The sequence below is a fragment of the Eulemur rufifrons genome, chromosome 8 (assembly GCF_041146395.1).
Source record: "Eulemur rufifrons isolate Redbay chromosome 8, OSU_ERuf_1, whole genome shotgun sequence".
In the NCBI taxonomy this organism is placed as follows: Eukaryota; Metazoa; Chordata; class Mammalia; order Primates; family Lemuridae; genus Eulemur; species Eulemur rufifrons.
The window spans coordinates 85,729,802-85,744,638 of NC_090990.1; the positions used below are offsets into that span (position 1 = coordinate 85,729,802).

Below are 14,837 nucleotides of genomic sequence, written 5' to 3' on the forward strand. Positions count from 1 at the left end.
TGAACATTTATCCAGTTAAGAGATTAAAACTCTCAAATTTAACTTAAGAAACTGAGTTCCATTCTCACTACTTTTCTGGAAAAGAGGATGGTATTTTGCATAGTAGAGTAATAAGCCTTAATCTTAGAATGATGCAACTGTATTCCCACTCCTTTTGCTATGACCAGCAACAATATTTTAGGGCAAAGGGGGCAGAAATATGGATTTGGGTTTGAATTTAATGGAATGTCTCACTTTCATATAAGTTACATTTTCTATGTTAGGTTTTATCCCATTTTTTTAAGGAAAGTATTAAATGATATAAATAAACTCATGAAAAGATTAATATGTCAGATCCTATGTGATGTTTTTCAATTGAAGAAATATCTGTAGAACAGTAATTCTTAATATATGAGAGTGCCTTGTTACATCAGGGGTGTGTGTCTCCACTTGAGAATTCAGGTCCCCAACCTCTGAGCCACAGACTGTGGTCTGTTAGGAACCTGGCCGCACAGCAAGAGGTGAGCAGTGGGCCAGCGAAGTTTCATCTGTATTTATAGCTGCTCTCCATCTCTTGCATCACTGCTTGAGCTCTGCCTCCTATCAGATCAGCAGCAGCATTAGATTCTTATAGGAGCGTGAACCCTACTGTAAACTGTGCATGAGGGATCTAGGTTGCATGCTTCTTGTTGACATCTAATGACTGATGATCTGAGGTGGAGCTGAGGCGGTGATGCTAGTGCTGGGAAGTGGCTGCAAATGCAGATTATCATTAGCAGAGAGGTTTGACTGCATAAAGATCATAATAAATCAATTGTTTGCAGACTCATATCAAAACCCTGTCAGTGAGTAGCAAGTGACAATGTAATAATAATAGACATAAAGTGCACAATAAATATAATACACTTGAACCATCCTGAAACCCTACCCCCTCCCACCACCTGCCACCATCCTGTGGAAAAATTGTCTTCCATGAAACTGGTCCCTGGTGCCAAAAAGGTTGGAGACTGCTGCTCTGAAGAAAAAATGATTTATTCTTCTAGGTTTTACAAGTGTGATTCCTAGGCTAGGTAAGATCTTTAGGAAGCCATCTGTAACTCAAGTATTTTATTCAGTAGGTTTTATCAAACTTGTAAAAGTTTAATAAAGTTTCATTTATTTGTATTTATTTATACTTTTTAATTGCCAAATAACAGTTATACATATTCATAGGGTAAGTTTAATAAACTATAAGACATGACTTGTATAGAAACAGCCATACGTAGATAATTTTCACAAAATATGATAAGGGCAGTAATAAGATATAAACAGGGTACCATGTGAGCTGACTAAAAGGAACTTAGGCCTGGAAATTCAGGGACAGTTTTTTGGAAGTTATACCTTTGTGCTTAATCTTGACTTAGGCATATTATTTAGCCAGAAATATGTGGATGACATAATAGAGGAGGCCTCCAGGCAGAGGGAAACTTTGAATGATGGAAAATAGCACTGTGTGTGCAGCAAAATACAAAATACATCTAAAGGTGGAGAATGACAGATGAGATTAGAGAGAATGCTGAGACTGGGTAACAGGGCTTTCGATGCCATACTAGTGTTGTGTTCTGTGCTTTAACTAAGGTTTTCTATAAGAAATATCTCTATGAGTATAAAAGTGTCTTCAAGGATGTGATTTATTATGTTATTTTGGGTGTTTTGTAGAAAGACTTAGGAGATCAGTTGCTCATACAGCTTAGAAAAAGGTCTCTCTCTTAATGAAATTGTTTTTAACTTTTTATTAATGAGATTTGTGTGTGCAACTCATCTTTTTTTTTCTTCTTTGCCTTATTTTTGGAGAAGTTTAAATCATAGTTTTTCATTCACTTGTTGCATGTTGCTTTGGCTTAGGTGTTCTGATTTAAAGCATCTTTTCCACCCTGCCCCAACCCTTATCTTTTCTGTTCCTATTTCTATTATAGTATGTATTGCTCTGGTGTTATGTATCTATATCCATTTCCTTTTTTTTTGACTAGAACATAAATTCCTCGTGGGCAGGAAACATATCTATTCTACCTTTTTAAGCTTGGCCATGTACTGAGTGCTTAGTAAATATTTGAATGAATGAATAATGGATTAATTGATTCTTGTCTTCATTTTACTTGTACCTATTTTTAACTTTTGCCTCAAATTGTTTTTGTAAATGGATAGAGTAGATATTATATAAATAAGATATAAAATGCTAGTGATGTGGGCTTCATGCATCTAATTTTTTAAATTATTAGTTTCTTAACACATAAAGAGAACATAATACAATAATAGCTATTATTTATTGAATGCTTACTACATGCTAGGTACTTAAAGCTTTCCCTCAAATGGATCTTCTCTGCACCAATGTATGTGTTATTTCTCTTCTGGAGATACTTTCATCAGAACTGCTAGCTGCCTTTTTCTCATGATTTAGATCTCAGCTCAAGGCTCAAGTGTTACCTCTTCAGGGTCTTCCTTGGCTACTTTTAGCTAAAGTAGGCTATTCCTTCTCTCTCTCTCTTTTTTTTTTTTTCCTGAAAAGTCTTCCCTTATGCAATAAGACAGTGTTAGTTTTTCCACCATCTTGCTCTAATAGTTCCTAATAGTTCTTGGAGTACACCATTACAATAATTCTTAAAATACTGTATTATTAACATGGTCATTGTTTATTTATCTTTGTTACCTAGAGTGTGAGTTCTTAAGGGGCAGATGGTATTTTATTCTTTTCTGAATTCCCATTGCATAGTATATGGCAGGTGTTAAGTAAATGTTTGTTTAATGAATGAAAATCTCTCTGAAATGTTAGGTTCAGAGAAGAACAACATTTTTTTTCAGATCTGTTAATGGAAGTTAGAATAGGTGATACAGGAGTGAATAAATATGCAGAAAAGAGTTAACATAGTAGGCTTCAGACTGATATCCTTAGAGAAACCTGCTTGCAAAGTTGGTCCTTGGCTTGTATTGGGAAACTTAGATTTTGGAAGGGTTCCCACCACTCCCTAACTGGTAAGAATTTCTCACTGCACTTAAACTGTTGGCTCTAACAGTATGGTTTATGCTGAACACCAGCTTTCCTTCTTGGAGTCTGGAATTTTGGTACATGCTAGGTACAGGGTACTTAGGTGACCAGCCCTAGTAAAAACCTCAGGCACTGATTCTCTAATGAGCTTTCCCAGCAGACAACATTTCACATGTGTTGTCACAATTTGATGTTGGAAGAACTAAGTATGTCCTATGTGACCCCTACTGGGAAAGGATTCTTGAAGGCTTATGCCTGATTTCTTGTGGACTTTGCCTCTTGGATCTATGTCTTTGCTGATTTTGTTTTGTATCCTTTTACTGTAATAAATATTAGCTGTGAATGTGGATATGTGCTGAATACTGTGTCTGCTTATCAAATTATTAATCTTTGGGAGTGACCTAAGATAGGTAAATTCTCCCTGCTTCTAATTGAGACAGAGATGACAATAAATAAATATGAAAAATATCAAGAACTTATATTCCATTCAGATAATTAAAACTGGTTGACTGATAGAGTGTCTGGGTAGTTACTTTAGATTGAATGTTCAGCAAAAATTTCTCTGAGACATTGATATTTAAAGTGAGATCTGAGTGACAGGAGGAAGCCAGCCATTGGAAGATGGTGAAAAGCATTTCAGGAAAGATAAAAGTTAGTGCAGAGGCTCAAAGGTAAAACTGTGCTTTGTGTATTTGAAGAAAAGAAAGGAGGACAGATGACTGAAGCATACGGGCAAAGCAAAAGAGTGGAATAAGATAGGCATGGACAGGCAGCCAGGGGACATCATGTAAGTTTTTATTATCCACAGTGAGGACTTTTTTGGTTTTGTTTTCAAGTGTATTGTGAAGTCTTTGAAGAGTTCTAGGCTTCAAAGTGGTTTAAGGGGAGACACAAAGATTTGATTAATGGTTTTAAAACACCACTCCAGCTACATATATATGGAGAATGGATTTTAGTGGAGCATATCTGGAAACAGGGAGACCATTTGGGAGACTCTTACAGTAGTCCCTCACAGAGATGTTGGAGGCTTGGACTGTGGTTGTGCTTTGGAGAGGGACAAAAATGTATAGATTTGGGATATGTTTTGAAGGTGGAGTCAATACAGTTTGGTAATTAAATGTAGATGGTGAGGGTAAAAACTTTCAAGAATGACTTACAGATTTTTAGTTTGAATAACTGAATAAATAGTGCTGTAATTTATGAAAATGAGAGGAAATGAGACAAATATAAGTATGGGAAGGCCGGGCGCGGTGGCTCACACCTGTAATCCTAGCACTCTGGGAGGCCAAGGCGGGAGGAATGCTCAAGGTCAGGAGTTCAAGACCAGCTCTGAGCCAGAGCGAGACCCCGTCTCTACTAAAAATAGAAAGAAATGATCTGGACAGCTAAAATTATATATATATAAAACAATTAGCTGGGCATGGTGGCGCATGCCTGTAGTCCCAGCTACTAGGGAGGCTGAGGCAGAAGGATTGCTTAAGCCTAGCAGTTTGAGGTTGCTGTGAGCTTGACGCCATGGCACTCTAGCCTGGGCAACAGAGCAAGACTCTGTCTCAAAATAAATAAATAAATAAATAAAAAATAAGTAAGGGAAGAAAAATTAAGTGTTTTGTTTTGAAATTTTATTAGATATCCAAATGGAAATGTCTAGTAGATAATTGATATATAGGTTCTGAAGATGTTCAGTTTTTTATTTTACTCATCAAACATTTATTGAGCATTTACCATTGCCAAGTACTTTGGTAGAGTAAGGAACACAATGATGTCTAGAACACACTCTCTTAAGCAGTAACTTGGTCTAGAAAGGAAGGCAGGCAGTGTCCAGGCCATTACAGAAGATGTGTTATCATAGGGCTATGTAGAGGATGCTTAGCAGGCCTGTCAAACTGGCGATTTTATTCCAAAATTTTAAATTTTACTCCCAAATCCATTATTTTCTGTTACTTTCACAATTTTTACTGCTCAGTTTTGAATTTTAAAGTCCTTATATGTAAGAGCTGGTCAATATTAAAGACTAACCCAATCTCTTTTGGCTGTTTCTGCTTATTTCCCCATTTTAGCTTTATACTCAGCAATTTCTTCATTAGTTAATACCCTTTCCCTTAAGTGGAACCCATTTCCTCCAGATTTTACATTTCCCTTCCCTCCCTTCTCTGGATATATAAATTGGAAACATTTATCCATCTGTCTCTCTTTCTACCTCCCTCCTGCTTTCCCTGTCTACATACATACATGCATACATATGGATAGGTAGTTACTCTGTCTTTACCATGTCTAGTTACCTAGTTTCTCAGTAACTCAACTTGGTTCTTATTCAGCAGTACATATAGACTTTGGGAGGGGATGATACAAAAATATGAATGTGGATATGAGCCTTGTCTCATTGTTACTTCCTTGACTGCCTGATGTTATGTGGCTGCTTTGGCTAGTGTTATGAGCATTTCCCCTTTCTAATTGCTTTGTGAGTATTTTCCCTTTTAGAGTTGAATACTTGGTTGAAGGCAGTGATCTGCTGCTCAGTTAGAGACAGACTCTAACATCTAACATGACAGGTGTTAGCAAGCTCCTTTTCTATCTATTAGTTAAATTTGAGTTATCCTGATGGGTTCTTTCTTCTCTTGCACCACTTTGCTTCTAATTACCTCCAGCCCTTACTTAACTTTTTCTTCTAATTGATTGGCTGCCTTCAAAAAAGTCATTCCTTGAATGATATGTTTAAAAATAATCCTTCCTGTAACTATTTATATTAATATATGTTCTTTCTTATAATCTGCCAGGCATTTTTCTCCTTCTTTATCACCCCTTAATTTACTTTGAAAAAAGAGTCATAGATAATAAACTTAAGTAGACATTACTCAATTTTTTAATGATAACAATATACTAGCCTCATAATTAAGAAGGCAGTTAATTGTCCTTCAGGTAAGGTGTTTTGGCTGCCCAAACTCTTTTGAGTATTATTGACAGGTTTCAATGATTAATGATACATTTTTATTAATCACTTATACTTAGCAACTATAGGGATTACTAATTAGAAACCTGTAATTAGATTCAGAATGACAGTGTTAATGATTTAGTTGGGAAAGTAAGTTGTGGTCTTCTCTACCTTGAATCTTCTCTCTTTAATAAATCACCTTGCTTTTGACAGTGGGAAATGTTGTAACATTTCAGAAAGCATTTGCATTTGGATATTGGCTTTCATGAAGAACAAGTATAGTATTCTGCCTCTGTTATATGAGAAATGAGAGATTATGTTTAAGGTCATACGTATGTGATTTTAGTTTTTGACTGTCCAAAATGACATTATTTACCAGGAAATAATCAAAACAAATAACCTTTATACTATTCTAAATTGGTAGATATTATTATTACATTTGCAGACCTGTGTTCCTATGGGTTTTGCATGATTAATAATGTTTTGGGTCCCCCTCCCCAACACACACAATGTGGTTAGAGGAGAATTTATAACAAACTGTAGCTGCCTTGTATTATTTTCAGCAAGCATCTATTAAACAAAAAGAGTAAAATTAAGAGAAAAATCTCTGAAAACCCTCAACAGTCACATTTCATCTATGTTTACTTGGCAGCTTTCTATTTTATGAGTAATTCTTTCGTTAAAAAAAGAAAAGAAAAAAATGAGAGTTGTGCCTATTTGCCCCTAATTTTGTAATTTATTTTTAACTTTATTTGCAAAAGAATTATGTATATGTATATTCTTTTTATAATGTTAATTAATATTCTGAATTTTTCCTTTTATGATTAGGATGAAAAACATTGCTAGTAGAAATGAAGTTTTTTTTCAAAGCCCGGAGTGGCCAAAGTTAAGAGAAAGAGTCCTACAATTATTTTGATTGAAGTATCATACATAGTTATTTTGTTTGATCTAAAAATATACATCTATTATATCTTCTTTTGGTATTGTACAAGTGGGTACGACTCTCTTCATGTTAAAAATCAGTGGATAATAAGAGATAAAACAAACCTGGAATGCTTTTCTGGTTGCTTTGAAGTGATGGACAGAAAGCTTAGGACTCAATAACAACAATAATAAAAATGATACCTAACACTTGAGTACTACCATGTGCCAGACATGGTGTTTAGTTCTTCATATATATTTTCACTTTATTTTTACAACACTACGTGATTGAGACTATTATTTCCATTTCACATGTATTTAGATCCAAGAAAGTAGTAGTCCTGCTGTATGAGTCTGATGACATCTGGAGTACTCTGTATAGTTCTGCTTTTCAAAGGAAATAAACTACAGGGAAACCAAAATAGATGAGGAAAATGTTCATGAAAAGGAACTGAAATTAAGCATATTAGAGGAGTCTTCACTAAATTCTACTCCCTAAGTTTAGCAAAGTCTCTCAGAGACTGCTTCTAATGTTAAACTTCATAGAGGAAGTTGAGACTATTAGCTACGAATTCCCTTAATTACCTTTCTTAACATCTTTGTACCTTCCCAAAGCCCCATACATAGTCAAAAGATGACATGCCCTCCTTATTAGTCACCATCCCCAAACCCGGGCACTTTCATGTCTTTAGTGAATTCATCTGATTCCTCATCTTTCTCTCTCCCGTGTTTTCTTTCCATTGTCCTAAGCGTATGAATATATTCTAAAAATAAAGCAATAACAAAGAAATTCTTCTATTTATTTCACATTTGGGTGTTATGATTAAAAGTTACTATACAAAGACAAATAAGACATAGTCCTAGCACTCAAAGAGCCTGGATTCTAGCAGAGGGAAAAAGACATGTAAAACATGAATGTTGTAGATATTAAATACATGGGTAAATAATGAAAACAAACATGTTTTTATGAAATTTTTTTAGATATTATGGTAGAAGATATATAGGAACAAAAAAGGAAGGACTGACCAATTTTTCAGGGAATGGGAGTTGATAAAGGAAGTGTAATGCTTGAATTGACCCTGCAGTTCTCTTTAGCTATATTACCCTATCTTTTACCTCCCCATATTTCATGAGTTTATATAAAGAAAAATCTATATTTAATGTCTCCACCTCCCTCTCATTCATTCCTCAATGCTCGCACTCTAGCGTCTACCCCAGTACTCTGCATGATAGGCATTGATTTTGTTGAATAAAAATAGCTTATGATAGCTAACATTTATATAGTTCTTGCCTTTTGCCAGGCACTGGAATATTTGTTTGGCTTATAGTAACTTCTTACAACTACTCTCAAAGATAGATACTGTTATTTCCCCCATTTTATTAATAGATACAGGCAGCTGAAGCACAGAGAGGTTAAATACCTTGACCAGGATCAGAGCTAGTAAGTAGTGGAGCTGGGTTTCAAATCCAGGCAGTTTGGCTGCAGGATCCGTGCACTGTGAATGACTGAATGAACCTGGATCCCTTTTACCCCTGTCTGCACACAAATGCCTATGTACTAATGGCCACTAATTTAGAAGGCAAACGTTTTTTTCTAACTGTAATGGATTTTCCCTCCTCCTCTCCCCTCACTGATTTAGGAAACTTTTAACACTTTTATGGCCAAGTACTAATCTAGCACATGGAATATAGAAATAAAAGTCCCCACTGTCAAGAAACTCAGTCTGGGCCCGGCGCTGTGGCTCACGCCTGTAATCCTAGCACTCTGGGAGGCCGAGGCGGGTGGATCGCTTGAGGTCAGGAGTTCGAGACCAGCCTGAGCAAGAGCGAGACCCCGTCTCTACTAAAAGAAGGCTTTTATTTTTCTTTGTAGAATGGGTTACAATTGCTTTTTCAAACCTTCAGTTACCTTTTTACATTTTTCTTTCTCTTTTCTTTGTCTTGTTCTAGTTACCAGCGTTCTCACTGTTGTGGTTTTGTGGTTGGTTGGTTTGTTTTGTTTGTTTTTTTTTTGTTTGTTTGTTTGTTTGTTTTTTTTACTATACTTTGGTCTCCAATGTCTTTTTCAGTGTTATTTTTCTTTCTTAGTTTATTTCTTTCATCCTGCGTAGAAACTCTGTCTTACCTAATATGGTAGGAACTTTAATTTACTTTCTTTCAGCCCCATTCTTTCTCTCTAGCAGGTTGGCCACCAAGTATTTAAAATATTCATGTTTATTGGTTTCTGCAGCAAGGAAGATAGATCTGAGTCACACTTGTGAGGTCACTGGTATATTAATTTCATTTTTGTTCTTCCTGAGCATCAAGGGGAATTATACCCTTGAAGCCTCTTGATTAAATCTGTTGCCCCCAATTTAGTGTTTCTTGGGCATGTTGCTTTAAATGTCCTTCACTTTTCTATTTTTGGCTTTGGCTCCCAACATTTACTAGATATTGACACTTGGCACACAGAGTGGTATCTGCTAAATGCCAAGTACAGCCTCCTCTAAAAAACGTGGTAGAAAAAATTAAAGGTAGTATTTGTCCCAGATTCAAACTAAGGTTGACTTCTATCCCTCCATTACTTATTAGCAGAGTAACCTTGGGCAACTTATTTAACCTCTCTATGCCTCAATATTCTCAATTTTTAAAGTGGGCAAACTAGTAGTGACTACTCATTAGGTTGTTTAGAGGATGAAATGAGTTAATACATGTAAAACTTAGAACTGTGCCTAAAATATAGATTTAAAAAGGAAGACATTTGATAAAAATCTGGGATTCTTATTCTTTTTGGCTAAGTCCTATTTTCCCATCCAAATATTTGGCCCCTGATTTGCTGTCACCTCTTCCTTACTTGTTCATCAGAGATCTGGTTTTGCTTCAAATTGTGCTCATTTTCTTCCCTTTTTCTGTTTCTCCTTTGCTAGGTTTTCACAGTTCTTGATATCCTTTTTTTTGTGGTGGAAAATAACTTGGAAGATTGCTGGAAAGATAATATATTGTTATCAGTGATGATTTCATGGCTCATTAGAAGAGTTTTGTAACAATAAAATAGGTTTTTGTTTCAAATAGCAATAGGGATTATTCAAAAAATAAAAATTCTTTTCCCATGCTTATTAGCATTATGTATACTATTCATAAAAGATTAGAATATTTTAGAAATATAAAATGCAGAAGTAAAAGATGTGTTTCCAAACATTTATTTAGTGCTTTCTTTGTGATAAGATACTGTTAGGTGCTGAAATATAACTGTTGTAAGTAGTTTGGTATGTTTTCTTACATCTTTTTAAAAAGATTTGTGTAATCATATAAGTAATGCTATTTACTAAAATAAAACCAAACTTAAAAACTATTCTTTTGTTTCTTTTCATCACAAATTATTACATTTTATGGTTTTCATGTTATCATATACATATTTATCCTATTCTGTAAACTACTCGATAATATTCTATCCTATTCTGTAAACTACTTGATAATATTCTCTTGAATACTCTTGACTATTCTACAGTTTAGTTAATAAAACTTCTTTTGATGGATTCCTGATAGTTTAGTTTCTGATTATTACAAGCAGTGATACAATGAGAATCCTCTTACCTCTATCTCTTTGGACTATTTGTTTCTGAAGGATAAATTTCTAGAAGTAAAGTTGCTGGATCAAATAGTATGTTAATTTATTTTTTTATTTGCTTAACCAACAATTTTTTTTATTGGTGGACCTATAATTATATTCAAAATTATTTTTAAAGATAAAATCATTAATAAAAATTAAACAGATTGCATATCCATGCATCTTATAACCCAAACCGTTCCTCTTTACTGATTATTTGAACTTTAAAAAATAACCCACTTAGAATGATTATTCTTCATACATATTCATATCATTTCTTCAGTTGCTTCATTATATTTTTTTCTGATTCATTTTTTTTTTACTATTTTTTAATACATGTATGCTTCTATTTTTAATTGTGGTAAAATATACATAATATTAAATTTGCCATTTTAACCATTTTTAAGTGTACAACTCTTTGGCATTAAGTTAATTCACAGCGTTGTGCAACCGTCACCACTGTGCATTTCCAGAATTTTTTCACCATCCTAAACAGAAACTTGGTACCCAGTAAACACTAACTTGTCATTACTCCCCCAAGTCCCTGGAAAACACTGTTCTTCTTTCTGCTTCTCTGAATTTCACTAATGTAGGCACCTCATTTAAGTAGGATCATACAATTTATTTTTATTTTTTTTTTTATTTCAGGATATTATGAGGGTACAAACATTTTGGTTACATGTTATGTCTTTGCCTCACCCAAGTGAAGATTAGAGGCATGACCTTCCCTTCTTTAATATAGAATCTTAATAAATTCAAAAAGATTGCTCTTATTTAAATTCAACCTTCCTTCTTGCCCATTTCCCTGTACTTTTAGGAAAACTAGAAATTATCAGTCTTTATACTTGCTGTCAACCTAATTAATAAATATGTTTCGTTGTTTTAATTTACATTTATGCTTGATCTTAGCCAAAATACCAAGAAGTGATTAATTTATATTTAAAAATTATTAATGGCTCTCTTTAATATCCTTATTGGCTGGTCATAGATTATATATTGTGCTCTGTACTACATTCATATCCTTGGCCTAATTATATAGTAGATTATTCTTTATTTTATTGATTAGTAAGTTTGTGGTATATTGGTAAAAATAGCTTTTTGTCAAATGTTAGAAAAGTTTTTAGCTTGTTTATGCATACACACACACACCCCCACATGCACACACACTCTTACTCTATACCTTGCTTTATAGACTTTTTAATGTACAGTCAGATTTCATAATCTTTTTAATGGCATCTTGGTTTTGTTTTCATGCTTAGGAATTCCTTTTTGACCAAGAGTATTAAGAATCTGAAAGTTTTTTGGTATCAGGATTATTTTCTAATATTAATTAATTAAGTGATTATTTTTGAGACAAGGTCTTGCTGTGCTGCCCAGTATAGAGTACAGTGGCATCATCATAGCTTACTGCAACCTCAAACTCTTGGGCTCAAGCAGTCCTCCTGTCTCAGCTTCCTGAGTAGCATGTGCCACCACACATGACTGATTTTTCAAAAAAATTTTGAAATCGGACTTGGAAGAAAGTGGGTTATTCTTTTCAGAGGAGAAACAAGCTGTTTTTGAAAATTTGCTATCACTCTCATTTGCGAGAAAGCAATTTGGCTAACATGTAGAACAAATTTCTAGGACCAAAGCAGTGTATTTTAAGTTTTAATGTTCATCATTCTATCAGCAGAGCAGCTCTCTGTAACTGTTCTACACATTTTATCTTAAGATTACTTCTGTTCCTCAGGTGAGTGTCTATTCATTTCCAATTAGGACATTTGTGCCTTTTATTCATCCTGTAGAAATTTTCTATTTGATTGATTCTAATCTCAAAATATAATTTAATCCACTTTTCTGTTGACTTTATGTAAATGAAGAGAAGCATTTCTAGAGAATCCATTGAATTGACTACATAAACCATGTTTAGAATTTACTGTCTGTTGCCTTAGAACTGGTAATAAACATGTTCAGTGTGGAAAAAAAAATTTTTTTTTGTAAAGATGGGGTCTTGTTATGTTATGATACGATAATATGTTTCTCATGCTGGTCTCAAACTCCTGGCCTCAAGTAATACTCCTGCTGTGGCCTCCCAAAGTGTTAGGATCAAAGGCGTGAACCACTGTGCCTGCCCTGCCTTCTGATTTTTATAATAATCAAGATTTATGATATCCATGAATGTTTATTTCCTTTTCTCTTTTTCCTTTCACTGTGTTCCTAGATTTTGATCTCCAATTTAGTATGTACAACTTCATCAAATACTTTGGAACCTTGGCATATTGTTATTTACTGTGAAACAGAATGGAGTATAAGGTGGGACCATCTTGGATCCTGCTTATTTGAATACCAATTTATATTATAATACTTATACTTGGTGCAATTTATAAGTAGCGTAATTATCAATCCCTTTTTGCCTGAGATAATCTACGTTTAACCTGTTTTCCAGTGTAATTTTTAATAGTACACTTTTACTTTCATAAGTGCCTCAGTTTGTTTAAAAAATCATGAGTTATAAAGGATAGTTGTTTACATCGGTTAGTTTCTTAGGATATTATAATACTAAAGCTTCAGTTTCTGTTTACATTATTCAGCTGTTTCTGTTTATATTATTCCTCCAATACTTAGTAATACTTTATTTGTTTTAACTTAAAAAAATCTCATTTCTATTATTTTCATCATGAACTTGTTACAGACTTCACAGAGTTGCTTATGTGAGGTATTTCCAGAACAGTTATGCTAGCATGTACCCTCTTTGCATTCATTCCAGTTTCCAGAATGATGTTCAATTTTTGAATAAAATGTTCCTTATAATTCTTATTTATCTGGTATTGCTCTAAAGATGATGAAGCATTTGTCTGTGTACGTGTTTTAGTTATATTTTACTAAATATATGATCAAATCTTTTCATATGGCTATGTCCAAATCTCTAAACCTGGCAAAATAACCTTTATTTAGTACATTAATGTTTTTGGTGTTGTGTATATCCCTAGATATGAATTAGTTTTTACTTGGATCATTGGATTTTGTAGTGTGCCAAATAATACTGTCCTTAACACAGATCCCTGTAGGAGCTACTTAATGCCTGTCCCTATTGTACTGTAACGACATTTATAAAACCTTGGTATTTCTTATCTGCCAGACAGATTTTTAGATAGCTTATTCTATTCAGACAGTACTCTCCAGCCTTTTCTTATGTAATACTGTGTCAAAGGCCTTTTTATAATGTGGATCAATTTTGTCTATTGCATTTCTTTTCTCTACCTCTATTCCTGCTTTTGAAAGGTTTATATAGTTTAGAATTAGTCACTTTTCCCACTCATTGTAAACTGTAAATCGACTTATTCTTTCTAAAACTATTACTTTACATTTTGGGGTTTTTGTGAAGTTGCCACTTTAAAAGGCCAGTTTCAATTTTCTTTAGTCAAAAATATCTTTTTTAAAGAATATGTCTGTAAAAGCCTAAAAAATTTCTTTTATATTTCTGATTGTGTGTTTGTATCATAATATATATGTTTCTCAGTGTTATATGTTGATTTTTATGTTTCACCCTTAATTTTCATATTTTTTGGTCTCATTAGTAAAATAACAGTATTTGAGAATACTGATCTGGTGAGTAGAACACCATGTAGGAATTTCAATTGTGTTACTATTAGTTTTAAAACGTTACTCTCTTTAGATAAGGCTATTTATTTTTAGGTATTTCCAATTTCATGGTCTGTAATCTGTGGATGAAAATTTTCATAAAAAGTTTGCTTTGAAAATAGTTATCTAGGCACTGAAGAAAAATTACATGAATGAAGTTTTACTGCTATTTTTTGCAATGGTGTAGTAATACAAGAAGTATTGTTTGTTTTATTAGATACATAGTCATGTTTCTTGTTTTATAGTATATAGATATCTATCATAGTACATAATATAATGTTTGTTGGTTTTGTTTTTGTGTCTGCAGAGAGTGATAATGAACTCTCAAGTGGAACAGGTGATGTGTCTAAGGATTGTCCTGAGAAGATCCTGTATTCTTGGGGAGAATTGCTAGGAAGATGGTAAAATTTTATTTTTCTTATGGAAAATTTTATATTTACATTGTTGATTTTTTAATTAATTAAAATCTATGTATTAAAATGAATTTTAGATTAATATTAAAATCTATCTTAATATTAATAACTTAATGTATTTTAAAAACAGAAAGATTAAAATATAATTCATAGATACATTTTATGTTTGGCTCGGTTTCCCCCCCCATATGGTCTTATTTAACTTTTATTCTGGAAAATATATTTGTCTTAGTATTTCACTTAGACATAACATTGTTCAGGGTAGTCACTTTTATGCTACATTGTCAACATGTTTAAATGTCTATTGTTAAAGGATGACATTTTTTTTCTTTACCAAGTCTGTTAGCACTAAAAGGATCT

General features: G+C 33.6%; 1 protein-coding gene across 1 annotated transcript in view; it reads left to right on the forward strand.

The window, feature by feature from the left end:
- Positions 1 to 14,837, forward strand: part of RABGAP1L (RAB GTPase activating protein 1 like) — a 654,847-nt gene that overhangs the window by 189,921 nt on the left and 450,089 nt on the right. The window contains exon 13 of the mRNA XM_069480240.1: positions 14,372 to 14,465. Within this exon, the coding sequence (XP_069336341.1) occupies positions 14,372 to 14,465 (94 nt within the window). The remainder of the gene's footprint in view (positions 1 to 14,371; positions 14,466 to 14,837) is intronic.